At 43.1% G+C, this 15,575-nt stretch overlaps 1 protein-coding gene across 1 annotated transcript in view; it reads left to right on the forward strand.

The window, feature by feature from the left end:
- Positions 1-15,575, forward strand: part of FRMPD1 (FERM and PDZ domain containing 1) — a 79,499-nt gene that overhangs the window by 60,611 nt on the left and 3,313 nt on the right. The window contains exons 9-14 of the mRNA XM_006863127.1: positions 3,286-3,422; positions 5,665-5,791; positions 5,934-6,029; positions 6,589-6,771; positions 7,518-7,665; positions 12,341-13,147. Coding sequence (XP_006863189.1) covers positions 3,286-3,422; positions 5,665-5,791; positions 5,934-6,029; positions 6,589-6,771; positions 7,518-7,665; positions 12,341-13,147 — 1,498 coding nt within the window. The remainder of the gene's footprint in view (positions 1-3,285; positions 3,423-5,664; positions 5,792-5,933; positions 6,030-6,588; positions 6,772-7,517; positions 7,666-12,340; positions 13,148-15,575) is intronic.

Here is a 15,575-nt window from a genome sequence, read left to right on the forward strand (position 1 = left end):
GTGCACAGCTTGGACAGCTGAGGAAGGCCTGGCACTCCCACGGGTGATGGAAATGGGGTGATTTCTCCTTTGCCCCCTGGAAACAGAAGTGTGGCCGGTTCCTGCCCTCATCCACCCCCAGCACAGACCCTGCTCTGCAGGAGGTCAGAGCCTCATGGTTGGGAGGCATGCCAGTGTGGGGTGGGGGGCCAGATAGATTTCTAATTGCAGGTTTATCAGGAAATGTGTCTGCATCTTGGTCATTTGAACCATTCTCTCTTGTTCTTCATGTGAGCTAAAATTGTCTGTTGTCTCCAGGCCATTGTGCGCTTTTCGTATTTGTAAAAACAAACAGAGGGAACATACAAGATGGCAGATCAGGTGTAAGTGCAGTGAAGAGCTCTGTCAGCAACAATACAGAATACCAGACCAAGCAGGCTCAGGGGATGGTGCCAGAACTCTGAACCAAATATCAAGGAATATTTAGAAGGTTGGAAGGCTTACAACTGGGGGAATTTGTAACAGAAGCAAGAAACACGTTGCTTTCTAATTCAAGATGCTCAGCTGTTCTTGGAGCTGCCATCTTGGGTAAGACCAAGCAGGGGAAGGGTCAGAGCAGCCATGGATGCCAGACAGAAACACAGAGATAAAAGAAGAAGAGTGAAAATCGAAGCCTATCTTCTGATCACATCTACCTGGAGGCAATCAGAAAACATAAAAAATTACCAAAATACACACCTATCTAAGTATTAAGGCCACAAATAACTCCTGAATATGTCCAAAAAACAGAAGCAGATGACCATATCAGCACATGTATAGAAACGAGATAAAGTGACTGAGGCAAATGAGATGGAAGTAGACCTACACTCCATACTGGAAGATGGGCAGGCTTTGGAAATACCTGAGAAGGAATTCTGAAAAATGATTATACAATATATCAAAACGCTATACAATGGAGTTGAGAAAAATAAGGAAGAAGTCAGGAAAGTACTACAGGAACAATCAAATAAAATAGACACAGCATTGGAAACAGTTTAAAACCTACAGAAGGAGGTCCAAATGATTAATAATAGAATATCAGAAATGGACAATACACTGAAAGGGCAAAGGAGTAGAATTGAAGAGATAGAAGCCAGAACTAGTGAGCTAGAAGATAAATCTCTCAACACTACTAAGATTGAAGAGCAAATGCAAAAAAGGATTTAAAAATCTGAAGAAGGCCTAAGATTCATATTGGATAACATGAAGAGGAATAACTAAAGAATTATCAGCATTCTGGAACAGAAAGAATCACACATGTCAACAGAGGAGATAGATGAAGAGGAGCAACTGGTGAGCTTGAACTGCCGACCTTGCAGTTCAAACGGCTTTGCAGTCTGGCGCATTAACCCACAGCGCCACACCAGGACTCCAAAACAGACTGTTGTACTCAGAGGAAAAATTAATAAACTTCAGGGTAACCTCACAGAAAAATAATACACCTGCACATCAAAACAATAAAAGAGGAAAGTCAGAAAGATTTAGTAAACATGAACGCAACAGAAATGAAAATGAAAACCCACAAACAAAATTAACCCAACATAGAAAATTATACAGAACAAAGAATCCAGCAGCACCACAAAAAAAACACAGAAAAAAAGACAACAATCAATTCATACCTATTGATAATTACACTGACTATAAATGGATTAAATGTACCAGTCAAAAGACATAAAGAGCAGAACGGATAAGAAAGTGGTGGTTATGTGCCGTGGAGTTGGTTCTGATTCATAGCGACTCTGTACAGGTTTTCCAAGGCTGTAAATCTTTACAGGAACAGAAAGCCTCATCTAGCTCCCGTGGAACAGCTGGTAGTTTCAAACTTCTGACCCTCAGGTTAGCAGCCTGATTCATAACCACTACGCTACCAGAGCTCCTCGAATAAGAAAGTAAGGTCCTTCAATATGCTATCTACAAGAGACACATCAAAAAGAGGGAGGCAGCCTATTTGGTACATACACACAATGGAATACTACAAAACATTGAAGAATGATGATGAATCACAACATCGTTGAACCTGGAGGACATTATTATGCTGATTGAAATTAGTCAGTCACAAAAGGGCCAACATTATATGAAACCAATGTTATAAAAAATTAAATTAAAAAAAAGGTTTTCTTGATAAAAGAAACAATCTATGATGGTTACAGGGGTGTAAGGGAGGAATAATTATTCATGGGCTAGAGGGTAGACACATATTAACATGGATTACAGAGTGGACAATATACAACAAGACGGAGGCTAGCAGCAGATGAAAGTAGCGGAAGACACAGGAGGAATGCAGTAGTTAAAGTGAATAGAAGTAAATGCTGTTAACTGCTGGTACATGGAGAGGATTGCAACCATATAGTGAAGCAAAGTGTATGGTTTGTTGAATGTAAAACTAATGATCTGCTCTGTAAACCTTCACCCAATTCACTATAAAAAGTTATTTGTTTGTTTTTTTTAAAGAAAGGTGATATGATTTACCTGGGTCACCCATGTAGTGGACAGGCCAAAAACTCAAAAACTGATCCCTACCCATACTCTAAAATGTGAATCCCATCCTACCTGAGGTTTTATTATGTTGTCTTAATTCTGATGGAAAAGAATGATCTGGCAGGCATCCCCATTTTTGTTGTTAGGTGACTTTGAGTCAGAGTCAACTGAAAGTGACCCTGTATACAACTCAATGAAGCACTGCTGGTCCTGGGCCAACCTCGTTTTATGTTATCATTTTATAGATGAAGAAACCAAGACTAGATGAACTGCTTTGCCTAAAGTCTTCTAGAAATGATGGCTGTAAATAATACAACAAGATGTTATATTTGCCTAAAATAAACTTGTGCCTTATACTTATTTCCTATGTTACTGTTCTTGTTGTGTGCCATCCAGTCAGCTCTTACTCAAAGTGACCCCATATCACAGAGTAGATTTGCACCATAGGGGATTCCTGGGCTGTAATCTTTTTATGGGAAATAGATCTCCAAATCTTTTCTCCTGTGGAGCCGCTGTTGGATTCAAACTGCTGACCTTTCAGTTAGCTGCCAGGCTTAACTACTGTGTTTTTTATGTTTTCATATCACATTCTAATTTAAATCTTACAGTCAAATCTGGGTTGAATAGACTTTAGCAAGAGAAGACACCAATGCTTAGAGTGTCAGTAACTTAACCAAGGTCTCGCAGCCAAGGAAGGGCCCAGAGGTCCTACTGCCTTTCCCTGAGAGCACTGGGGAACTCACTCCGTCTGTCCCTGTTTCCCACCTTCTCTAACCTGTTCTCTTCTAGAGCTGCAGTGATGTGCTCCAGGAGCGCTTTGCCGTGGAAATGAAATGTAGTTCTGCCCTCAGACTTGCGGCCCTGCACATCCAGGAACGGATTTACGCGTGTGCCCAACCACAGAAGATCTCTCTGAAGTACATAGAGTGAGTGGCAGGAGACATCTGTATCCATCAACAGCAGCTGAGATGCATTTGTGGCTTTGTTGGCCCCTGGCCAGGATAGTCAGATCCCACAGAAAGCTGATACTTATCCACCTACCACAGTGGCGTCTCCAGGCTTGGTGTCATCCAGCTGGGTAAATCATGACGTCACCCTATGGACCTCCTTCCACAGCAGACCATAGAGAATCCTTAGTAATGTTTATTTACCAATCTGGTGTGATGCTGTGGACTAATGCGTCAGACTGCACAGTCGTTTGAACTGCAAGGTCGGTGGTCTAAGCTCACCAGCTGCTCCTGGGAAACCCTATACAGGGTCGCTATGGGCAGAATCAACTTGATGGCACTTAACAACAACAACAATCATAGACTGTTGCTATTGTTGTTACATGTCGCAAGTCGGTTCCGACTCATAGCGACCCTGTATAGGGTTTCCAAGGAGCGACTGATGGATTTTAACTGCCGACCTAGCAGTTCAAACCTACCTTGTGATTGAGTGCTTATCCCACAGTGACGCACCACGGCTCCATTATGTGATACATATGGTTGTAAATTGCTTAAATGTAATAGTTTTAGAGTAATGCATACCAACAACAAATAGTCCAGATGGTGCAATGAGTTAAGTGTTGGGCTGCTAACAGAAAGATGAGGGGTTTGAATACAGCAGCAGCTGCAAGATAATAAAATGTGGCCATCAGCTTCCGTGAAGATGACAGCCTCAGACACCTATGGGGCAGTTCTATTCTGTCCTATAGGGTCACTGTAAGTCGGAATTGACTCAAAGGCAGTGGGATTAGCAACAAATTGTTTGGTGAAACCTTTCTACATTAATACAACATTATTAGTTACAACATTATTTATTAGTAGCTGAGCAGAAGCCTTTTCTTTTCTCCTTTGTTTCCTGAATTACAAAATCATTCTCAAAAAGTTTTTGACATAGGTTCAGAAATACTAGGAATCACAACATTGTAGGTAAAACACCGGAAAATGTGACAAAATCAGCTACTATAAAATCAGCAGCAGCAACAAAAACAGCAGCAAGTAGTCATACTGCCTGCAGACAAAATCACAGAATGACAAGTGTCACTGTCACTGGATGATAACCACTGGAATGGAGCGGAGTGCACTAGAAGGCTCCAGGAGTAAAGTACCAAAATATTTTAGCCTCATAGGTATACTGATACATGTAAACTGGCCTTATGAAAAATAATTTTGTTATAACTAACTACAGGGATATATTTTTTAAAATAATAAATTTCTGCTGAAACACTGTATAAAAATCATATAGTCATTTTGTGTCCCCAGCATGGTCCACATCTTCCACACACCCCTAGGGACACCCCTACCTACCCATCTATCTCTTGTCTTTCCATCCGTTACCCCCCTCTGTCGTTTCCCACCCAGAATAACTCACCCAGATATCAGAACCTGACAGTCCCTTTTCGGACGGAACCCAACTCCAGATAGAAAGATACCCCTTGTAAATCCCCAGTTCTTGGAGGATGTCTTGGGAAATCAGTTGACAACTCTAGTGATAAACTCTTCTAAGGATAAAATTGCCTTGGAAATTCATCTTTCTTAGCAGTATGAACCAATTTCTATTGTACTACCACACTGGGACCATTTCAGGTCCTAGGATTCCAACACCTCTTGATTCTCAACTTAAGATTTCACTTTGCTGTGATCACTCATGCTTGCTAACCCTCTTACAAATTGTAGTTTGTAAATTTCTGGACACAGAAATCACATGGAGACTCATGTTTAAAAAAATAGAATAGCTCCTTGGACTATCCCTACAGTACTGAGTCAAATCTAAGAAGTAGGACCAGAGAAGTCATATTTTTTAAAAGGAGTCTTGGGAGTGCTCAGTTCGCATCATTCCAAAGCCTGATTTGGGAGACCACTGGTGTTGTTTTCTCCAAGGTCACTGTTTTTCTCATTACTCAGAATTTCTGCTGTAATAGAGCATCACACCATACCAGGAGTTACGAGCTCCCAAAATGGTCAGTAGAGTTTAATTCCTCAGTGGCTATGATATTTGTGAACTGTATGTATATACACATGTGCATGCTTGTGAAGAATATAGATTTTCCTTCTGCTGGAGAAAGAGACTTATAATTGCAGTCTTGTGGGAACACTAAGTACTGAATCAAATGTAATTATGCTCTTCATTAAAGCTAAGTACCCTGTAAAAATGGGCTTCATTGTCTCCAATGTCTCATGGCAGGAAAGACTGGGGAATAGAGAACTTTATATCTCCAACTTTACTTCGAAACATGAAAGGCAAAGACATCAAGAAAGCCATTAGCTTCCACATGAAGAGGAACCAGAATTTGCTGGAACCCCGACAGAAGGTAATGTAGACATCACCTCTGTGGACTCACCCAAATTTCCATTATGAACCCTCTGGGAGAGCAGTTTCAATGTTGCAGGAACTTTAGGCAACTGACCAACTCTGACTTCAACAATCTTGTTTATTTATTTTTTCTATTTAAGCAACTTATTTCTGCTGCCCAGCTACGCTTAAATTATCTACAGATCCTTGGAGAACTCAAGACATACGGTGGGAAAGTCTTCAATGCTACTTTAATGGTACGTATTAGAGAATTGTGAAATTGTACCAGGATAAGCAGACCCCTGGTAGTGTAGTGGGTTACGCTGGTAACCACAAGGTCAGCAAATTGAATCTCTCATGTGCTCCACGGGAGAAAGATGAGGCTTTGTGATGCTGTAAAGATTGGCAGCATTAGAAACCTTATACAAGGTCATTATGAGTCAGAGCCAACTCCATGGCACATCACCACGACCACCACCATCACCACTACTGTTATAAGGGACCTTAGAGGTCCTCTAAAAATCTATTTAACTTTTAACTTAAATTTCTAAGGACTCTGTCATATACTGGGATTTGTTTGAGACATTAATTATTAAGACTTTGGTGAGTGTTTATCATGTTCTTGCTTGGTGCCAGTCCTGTGAGCTGAATCCAACCTGATTCTCACCTTCAGAGGATCTGAGGATGAAATAAGGTATTTAACAAGACAAAGCAGAAGGTTCTCAGAGCTATGACAGAGACACAGGGCTATTACATGTGTGATGTATTTTCACTAGCTTATGAATGGAAACTAATCTCCCTTCCACCCTTGTACAGTTACAGGATAGAGAATCCTACATCGCCCTGCTAGTTGGAGCTAAGTATGGGATTAGCCAAATTATCAATAGCAAGCTCAATATCATGTCCACGTTGGCAGAGTTTGCAAACATCAGCCGCGTAGAGCTTACAGAAGAGTCTGAGAAAGTGAGCATGGTCAAAGTGTATCTTCAGGATGTCAAGGTACTATGAAGGGATTGAGTCTGACTCCAGCTTCTTGAATTTGAGGCTAAATAAGTATGGGAACATTTATGATTTTTAAGTAATGGTAAAATCTAATGTCCAATATTTGCTTGGAAGGATAGATTGTCCATCTTGTTTCATAAGAGGAAAACTTTCCTATATAAGGTACTTTTTTTGAGCAGGCCCTGAAAGGTTTCTTTGTATAAATTGGCTGGACCATGTGCTTTCCTGATGGAAAAGTTTCAGTTGGATTCAGAAACTTGGATGGGAGCAACAGAGGATTTTATCTCATGTGTAGTCACAGACTAGCTGTCCAGGCTATTCTGTGAATGGTGCAGGTTACCTCCTAAGCCCCTCTAAAGGGGCCTACATTTATTTATCCTGACCTCTTTTGAACTAATTCCAACATACTCAAGACTGGTGCTTTATTGTTATTATCAGCCTCCACTTGATGCTGCTCCTTTTCCTTCTGTAGATCAGACCTTGAAAGGGGCCCAGTGTGTAAATGAACATGGAGGGACTGAGTGGTTGGGATGGGGACCTGGGAGTTGAGGATGCAGGAGAGTCAGGAGACATGTAGAAAGCAGATGTAGGTGAGACTGGGGCAGGGGTGGGACCAGAAGACCTGCCTGTGGACCATAACTGGGCCGTAATTGGAATCTTTCGTTGACTCTGCATGGCCTCGGTGTCAGTCTTCAAATGGTCTCTCAACCCTTTATACACAAGATATTTCTTTACCTTTAAAGGTTCTGACTTTGCTGCTGGAGTCCAACAGTGCAAAAGACCTCGCCTGCCAGATTGCTGGATACTACAGACTGTTTGTCGACCCAGTTACCTCCATTTTCCTCTGGCCTGGAAATAAACAGCAGGTGCACCGGCTATCTGCTGAAGAAGGTGAGGTACTGAGTCTTGACCCCAGTAAGGACAGGTTCGTTTCATTGGCCTTGTGGGTAAGGACAACCTAAGGAGAGACTGAATTGAGTCGAGATGAGACTTCAAACACATTCACCTTAAGTGGATAAGAGCTATTTTTTTTTTATCTGATTTTTAGAACAGTTGATCTTTCTTAAACCACTGGGGCTAAAGAAGGATTTTTTTTTTTTTTGGTACCTATAAGTTTTTTAAGGAATCCTGATGTGGCACTATGGGATAAGCACTGGACCACAAGGTCAGTTTGAACCACAAGGTCAGCCAGTCAAACATCAGCCTCTCCTTGGAAACCCAATGCAGAAACACTGTGAGTTGGAACCGACTCTATAGCACTTAACAACAACAACAACAACGAAAGTATCTTAAAGTCAAGGAATACTGTTCAAGATCTCTGATCGCCTCTAACATTTCCTAAAACCGTCTCTACGATCCACTGTATTTTACCATTATTTCCCAGCAAAAAAAAACAGATGACTGAGCTCCATCCATGCCTATGTGCTCTGTTTTGCATTGGATTGAATTATTGTAGAAATCCTCAATCTTACATGTTTAGAAATGAGGTAACTGAGATAGAAGGAACTTGAAATCACATCATATAAAGAACGAAGAAGATGAACAGCTTCCTGGGTCAGCTCCCAGTTTCTATCAGCATGCCTTCAACACTATTGATGCAGCGTCTTCCCAGTGGTATGCTGATCAATGTTGACAACAGGATCTGCAGGGAAATAAAAATCCTGTTCTGAAGCAATTGTCTATTTCTGTGGTATAAATACTCCCAATTTCAAGCTGCCCATGTGATGTCACTGAACATGATATGGAGAAGACATACGTAGCAGCAGGCCATTACATAGTATTTCCTCCTCCTGTTGTCGTTGTTGTGAAGTACCGTCAAGTTGGTTCTGACTCATAACGATCCTGTATAGGGTTCCAAGAAGTGGCTGGTGGGTTTGAACCTTTCAGTTACTAGTCTAATACTTATGCTACAGCACCACACCAGGTAAAGTAAATCTCCTCACGAGCACAGATGATAATAAAATAGATAGGAAGAGATGAGTATTGAGTACTTAGTACATTTGTTTTAATATGATTGATTTACTTATAAGTTTATATATTTACTTTTTTAATGGTCATGTTTAATAATAAACTAGAAAAATTCTTGAAATTTAAGAATTCAAATTGTGTGAACTGATGAGTCGACTTCACCCATACCACGGAATTCTTCCTTCATCCCATTACCTGGTTCTTCAGTACACAGAACAGTAGAGTAAATGAACAATGATAATTTCTTCAATGAGATATTTTTTGGAAAAGTAATTTGCATTTTATAGGATTTGGCCACAGAAGTACTCAAAGGAATATATTTTTTAATTATTAAATAAGAAAGAGGAAAAATGAGGAACCAAACATTTAAATAAGAAAATATGAGATAATAAAGCAACACAACGAAAATAAGAGATCATTGTAAAAAATTGAAAGCAGAAATTAGCAAATGTTGTTATTGTTGTTGTTAGGTGCCATTGAGTCGGTACCAACTCATAGTGACCCTATGTACAACAGAATGAAACACTGCCCGGTCCTGGGCCAACCTCACTATTGTTGCCACGCTTGAGCCCATTGATGCTGCCATATTGCCAATCCATCTCGTTGGGAGTCTTCATCTTCTTCTCTGACCCTCTACCTTTCCAAACATGATATCCTTCTCCAGCAACTGGTCCCTCCTGACAATATGTCCGACATATGAGAGACAAAGTTTGGCTATCCTTGTTGTTGTTAGATGCTGTCAAATCAGCCTGACTCATAGCTCCCCCAGGCACATCAGGATGAATTACTGGTCAGGCCTACTTCATTCTCACAATTGTTGTCATAGTTGAGCCCATTGTTGCAACCACTATATCAGTTCATCTCATGGAGGGTCTTGTTCTTTTTCGCTGATCTTCTTTACCAGGCATTCCCATACTTTACCAAGCATGATGTCCTCCTCCAGGGACTGGTCTCTGCCAATAATATGTACAAGTACATGAGACTATGTTTTGCCATCCATACTTTTAAGGAACATTCTGGCTACATTTCTTTCAGTCCATGGTATATATGAAAAATTCATTCTTCTGATGGCAACCCATGGTATTATGAAAAGTCTAAATAAACATTTGGCAAGTCTAATGAAGACAACTAGAAAGAAAACTAAACAAACCACACAAGGATAGAAAAAGATAAACTATACATATAGCTTTTCCTTGATTTTAGAGTATTTCTCACGAACAAATCCATGGATATGAACTGTCTTGGTCATCATTGTATCCTTAGTTGGATACTAGGGAAACACTTGGGTACTTACAAACTAAATATGTGCTCAGTAAATATTGAATGATATGAACAAAATTTAAATAACCTTAAGAGAATACAGTAGATAAACCCATGATGATAAAATTGAAATTCTGGACAAAATTAATACGTTTCTAGTAAAAACATCCAATATGAGGAAGGGTATCTGAACAGACCTATAACCACAGAAAAAATTGTGTATTAGAGATGGCTTAATAGCATGAAGTCATGGAAGGGTTAAAAGAGCTCATCTGTAAAGCCATCAGGATCATTTAGAGATGATGCCAGGGCACATAACAACAACAATACTGGTATGGCATCCTGGTGTGTGTGGCACTGCACCACAGGGTCGGCAGTTCGAACTCACCAGTCAGTCCTTGGAAACCCTGTACAGGGTTGCTATGGGTTGGAACCGACTCGACAGCACTTAACAACAACAACAAACACTGGTGTGGTGCTCTAGGGTAAGCACTGGCCTCCAAGGTTAGTTTGAATTGCAAGGCTGGTGGTTCAAACTCACCGGCAGTAACTTGGAAACCCTATGGGTTATCCAACTCAACAACACTTTATAGCAACAACAAAACACTGGAAAGAGTATCTCAAGATCTACCTTGAAGTACAATGCTGTCTGTAATAGAATCCTAGCCATACTCTTACAAGGAAGACTTCAGGTGTGGCACTGCAGGATAAGCACTGAACTGCGAACCACAAGGTCAGCAGTTCAAACCCAGCTTCTCCTTGGAAATCCTGTACAAGGTTGTTATGAGTCAGAACTAACTTGACATCAGTTAACAACAACAACAGAAATAGATAGACCATGAAATATAACAAAAAATCTAAAAATCGGTCCGAATGTGTGTATGTGTGTATATATTCTTTTAGATGGCTAACATGTTTTGAATACCACACGCAAGTCTCTGAGCCAAGTGCTTCAGGTGTGTCCCTCAAATAATTACCAAAATACTCTTAACAGATAAGTGCTGTTGTTGTTAAGTGCCACTGAGTCAGTTCATAGCGACCTTGTATAGGGTTTCCAAGGAGCGGCAGGTGAGTTTGAACTGCCAACCTTGAGATCCAGCGTTTATCCTTTGATCTTGCCAGGCTGTGAATCAGAACCTGTCTGCACATATATTTTGGCGACATCATCCTTTCCAATCCGCTGGCCGAGGGGGATATAATGACCATGAGTACCCCAGTCTTGCTCTTGGAAGGCAACTACAGGGAATCTCCCATATGTGAATACAGCAGTGTCTGAGAGATGGTACCTCAGAGTCTAGTCACAGAGACAACACAGAATGAATCAGCAGAAGCAGTGCTGTGAAGGTCTGATGGAGGGAAGGGCCGTTTCTGCCAGAGTGGGTAGCAGGAGTCAGAGAAGGCGTTCTAGAGAAGGGGTTTAAAATAAATCTGGAAGGACATGTTGGAGTTAACCAGGCAAGGAAGGGAGGAGACATCACTTGAAGCAGAGAAAGCAACATGGAGGCATGTGAGACGCTCTCTGTGGTGACTGGAACCATACCCGTGTGATGTTGTCCACACAAAGTGAAATACAATGAAATTCTCATTGTGTTTCCATGAACACAGATCTCCATGAGGCTGGAATCCCATCTCCTTGGGGCACTTCATATAGATGCTGGGAAAGTGGCCTAGTGTTATTGGGAGAACATGAGATTTGGAGTACTGCAGGTCCTATGTCAGTCAGAAGGCCATGCTATTGGGCCAGTAATACTGTAGTCTTCTCATCTGGAAAATGGGGGTGATAGTCCCTATTCTGTCATTCAGCCAGGGATGTTGTTATTGTTGAGCCGTGGAGTCGGTCCCGACTCATAGAGCCCCTGTACAGGGTTTCTGAAGGTGTAAATCTTTATGGGAGCAGAACGCCTCATCTTTTTCCTGTGGAACAGCTGGTAGTTTCAAACTGCCGACCTGGCAGTTCACAGGCCGATGCGTAACCACTACGCTACCAGAGCTCCTTTTAGCCAGGGTAGTGGTGTGATTATCTAATGAAACAGTGGCTCTAGAAGCGTTGCTGTCCCAAAGAGACCAGAGGCCATGTAAGAGACACTGTTGTGTTACAATGCTCTTCACATAGAAATGTGAGGCCAGGCCTTTATTGAGGACCAGGTGCACACAGGGAAGAAAGCTTTGCTCCCTTTCTGGGGTCTTCTTGCAGACCTGTGCTGGGGCACGGCCACAGCCCTGCTGCACCTTCTCTTAGAGCTGGGCCCCTGGGGAGCAGGCTGCTGGGGGCGGCATCTGCCAATCCCAGAATGTGATTTTGTAACCCCCAGTGTCCCCTGTACCTTCTGTGTTATAGGCTATGAATCCAGGGCCTGCAGCGATTCAGAGGAGTCCTCAGAAGTTGACTGTGTGCTAGAACCTCTCTCGGACAGACACCTGGGGAAGCTGGTCCACTGCAGAACAGTTGTGAAAGAGGAGGGGCCTCCTGTGGACAGCACCACACCTGAAGTGGCCCGTCGAGGTCCGAGCACCTGTGGCACCAGCAGTGTGACAGACAGTGTGGAGTCTGAGGCATCCGATTCAGCTAACACTGAGAGCCGGGGCTGCAGAACTAGCGGCTCAAGTGAATCCATGGATGCGCTCGAAGAGGACGATTTGGATGCCTGCTCCTCCAGCAGGTCCAGCTTCTTCCACCTTAGCTCATCAGGCTTCCCAGAGAGTCTGGATTCTGACAGCCAAGAGGAGAAACGCAGGATTGAAACCAGCGGCTTCCTCTGTCTCCTGGAGCTGGCCCAGACAGCCAGTCCTCAGTGCCAGAAGACAGACTTTTCCAAGAGTCCCACTCCTGAGATGTTTACCTGGAACTCGGAACTGAGCACCATCAGGCTGGACCCCCGACTGTATGAGGGCAGCAGGACCGACTACTACAACCTGTGCTCCAGCGTCTCCCCGGCCAGCCACTTGAGTGACAGCTCAGAGAGCACGGCTTCCCGACAGGGGGCGACTCCACCCACCTGGGGGCAGCAGGACTGGACAGAGGCCCAGTCTGGCTCTACTCTGGAAGCCCAGGCACCACACCTACAGCTGGCCTTTGAGAACGGTAGTTCTGATGAAGAATACTATGACGCAGCTGATAAGCTCACCCCCCCGGACACCCTCTCAGGTGAGCCCTCTCCAGCAGGTCTGCAGATTTGCTGGCAGCTTCTGAATACTCACTGGGGGCCGGGACCAAGCTTGCAGAGAAAGCACATGAATCAAACAGTGTCCTTGTCCTCTACTGAGGAGGCAGCCCTAGACTGGGTAGACCAAATTCCTGACATCATGGCTGTTAGTCAGGGATGCAAGAGAGTCTAGAACTGAATAAGCAGATGTAGGAGGGGTTCAGTCAAAGGGGGACTTCCCAGAAGATATGGCAAGTGGGCTGGGCCTTATGAAATGAACAGAATTTACCGAGAAAGAAAAGGGGTTGTCAGAAGTGGCCGGCAGAGGGAAGTGTCTGTGGTAGTGCTGGCCCTGAAGGGAAACTTAATGAGGCCTTGAAGCAAGAATACCCTCACAGACAGGCCACAGGGGGCCCACAGGGTTCTGACATCAGAGGCCGAAGGTCTGTTGGCCAAGTTTCTTTCAGACTCCTCATCATAATATACGGAGTTTCTTGTTACATGGAAAGGATTTCCAAATCAACCTGAGATTCTTGCAGGACACGCCACTACTCTGAAGGGGTGAAAATGGGAAAATACCACATAGACACTGAGGGGGACCTGCTAGGACCTGCCAGAGCTGCAGTCCATTGACTTCTGGTTCAGCCCTTTTCTCATGCTCTGATTTTCTACTCCGTCCCCTTCCGTGGTTTCCACTCCTTCATGGGCCTTTCAGAGTTCTCTGAGCTATCTGTCTCTCTCTTTCCTCCTGAGCTCTCCCTGTATTCCTGCCTCCCAGACCTCTTTGGAATTCTTGGAGCTGCGCTCTTCCCCACATCTGGCTTGAGACACGTTGCTCTTTCTGCCTCAAACGCTCTTCTCCTTGATCTGGACTTTCTGGTGCCCATCCAGGGATAGGTCCCAAGGCGGGCAGGTCCCACATTCTTATAGCACCCTGAGTTTTTCCTGCCTGTCACTCAGATTGTCTCTAAGCATGTATTTTGTGTGATTATATATTGATGTTTCACTGCACTTTCTGGGTGAACTCCTTTGCGTGCAGGACCTGTGTGTATCTCACTCATCACTATATAGCCCGCAGGCAGTGCCTGGAAATTGCTGCTAAGTGAATGAATGAACTCTCCACCATCTGCCCTGTGCCCCTGGGGAAGCACAGACTATGCACTGCTTCCCAGAGAGCCCAGTCAACTCCAGCCAGGTCCCTAGCCTTGAATTACTGGACCAGCACAGTGCTGCGGGCAGGCTGGGGTGTGACAGAGACTGTCCAGCAGAGTCTAGTCAGGACCATAATGCCGACACTGGACACTCCTTTTTCATAGAGCCAGTGTGGTTCTGGAAAGAGGATCCAGCAGTGGGACTCGTGAGCCTGGATTCTGGTCTGGCTCTGACTCACAGTGGGAAGCCTCCTTTTCTGGGCTTCAGAAGTGCCTGTGGTCAGTGGCTATAAGTGATGGGGGACAGGAGATCCCCCAGCAGTTCCCAAATGTGACTGGTATCAAAATCACCCCAGGCACCTTATTTTAAAACTATAGATTCTTAGGTCCTACCTAAGAATCAATTACCAATTCTGATTTAGGAGATCTAGAGAACCGTCTAAGATTTAATATGTTTCTAATAAGGGCTGAGTGAAATAAGTCAATCACAAAAGGAGAAATATTATATAACCTCACTTGTATAAAATGCCAAGAAAAGGCAAATGTGCAGAGAACAAACTTTATCAACAATTGCAAGGGAGAAGGAAAGGTGAGGGAGGTTAGTGGAGAAAATTAGTGCGTTTATTATGGATAGGGCTACACAGCCAAATTCTTGAAATTGCTGTTAATAAATGTGGTACCTACAAAATGTTGGTTGTCAAAAGCTCTGTGATACATTTATAACAGTGATGACCCCCACCCCCCCCCACACACACACAGTAGCTACTGAGGCTGCTTTTATACAGTCAAAAACCTCATGGGTTTTGTTCCTTTATTTGGAGGTTTAGGATTATGTTTTCAAGAAACATCCCAGTTATTGGCCTAATGGCATGTTTTATGCTTCTGTTCTACCTCCTAGTTTGTTGTGTAGTACTTGGGATCTTAAAAGCTTGCAAGTGGCCATCCAAGATGAGGCTTTCTGCTTCTGTAAAGATTTACAGCCTCAGAAACCCTATGCAGGGTGGCTCTGAGTCGGAACTGACTCCACACAACACACCACCACCAGTAAAAAAAAAGTTTCAGCTCACTAATTCCTAGGGTTAAATAACTTGGGTTAATTTAAACACAAAGAAGTATTTAAAGGATTTAAATTAGCCTACAATGCTGAAGATCTTTATGCATCCCATTTCAATTTTGACAACTTTCAATTTTCCCAGTCATACTTCCTAAGTTTAGTGTTCCAATTCTAAATGGATGTTTGCAGCTGTTTCTCCTCACTTTGAGTTGCTCCCCATCAGCA

The sequence above is a fragment of the Chrysochloris asiatica genome, unplaced genomic scaffold (assembly GCF_000296735.1).
Source record: "Chrysochloris asiatica unplaced genomic scaffold, ChrAsi1.0 scaffold00053, whole genome shotgun sequence".
Classification (NCBI taxonomy): domain Eukaryota; kingdom Metazoa; phylum Chordata; class Mammalia; order Afrosoricida; family Chrysochloridae; genus Chrysochloris; species Chrysochloris asiatica.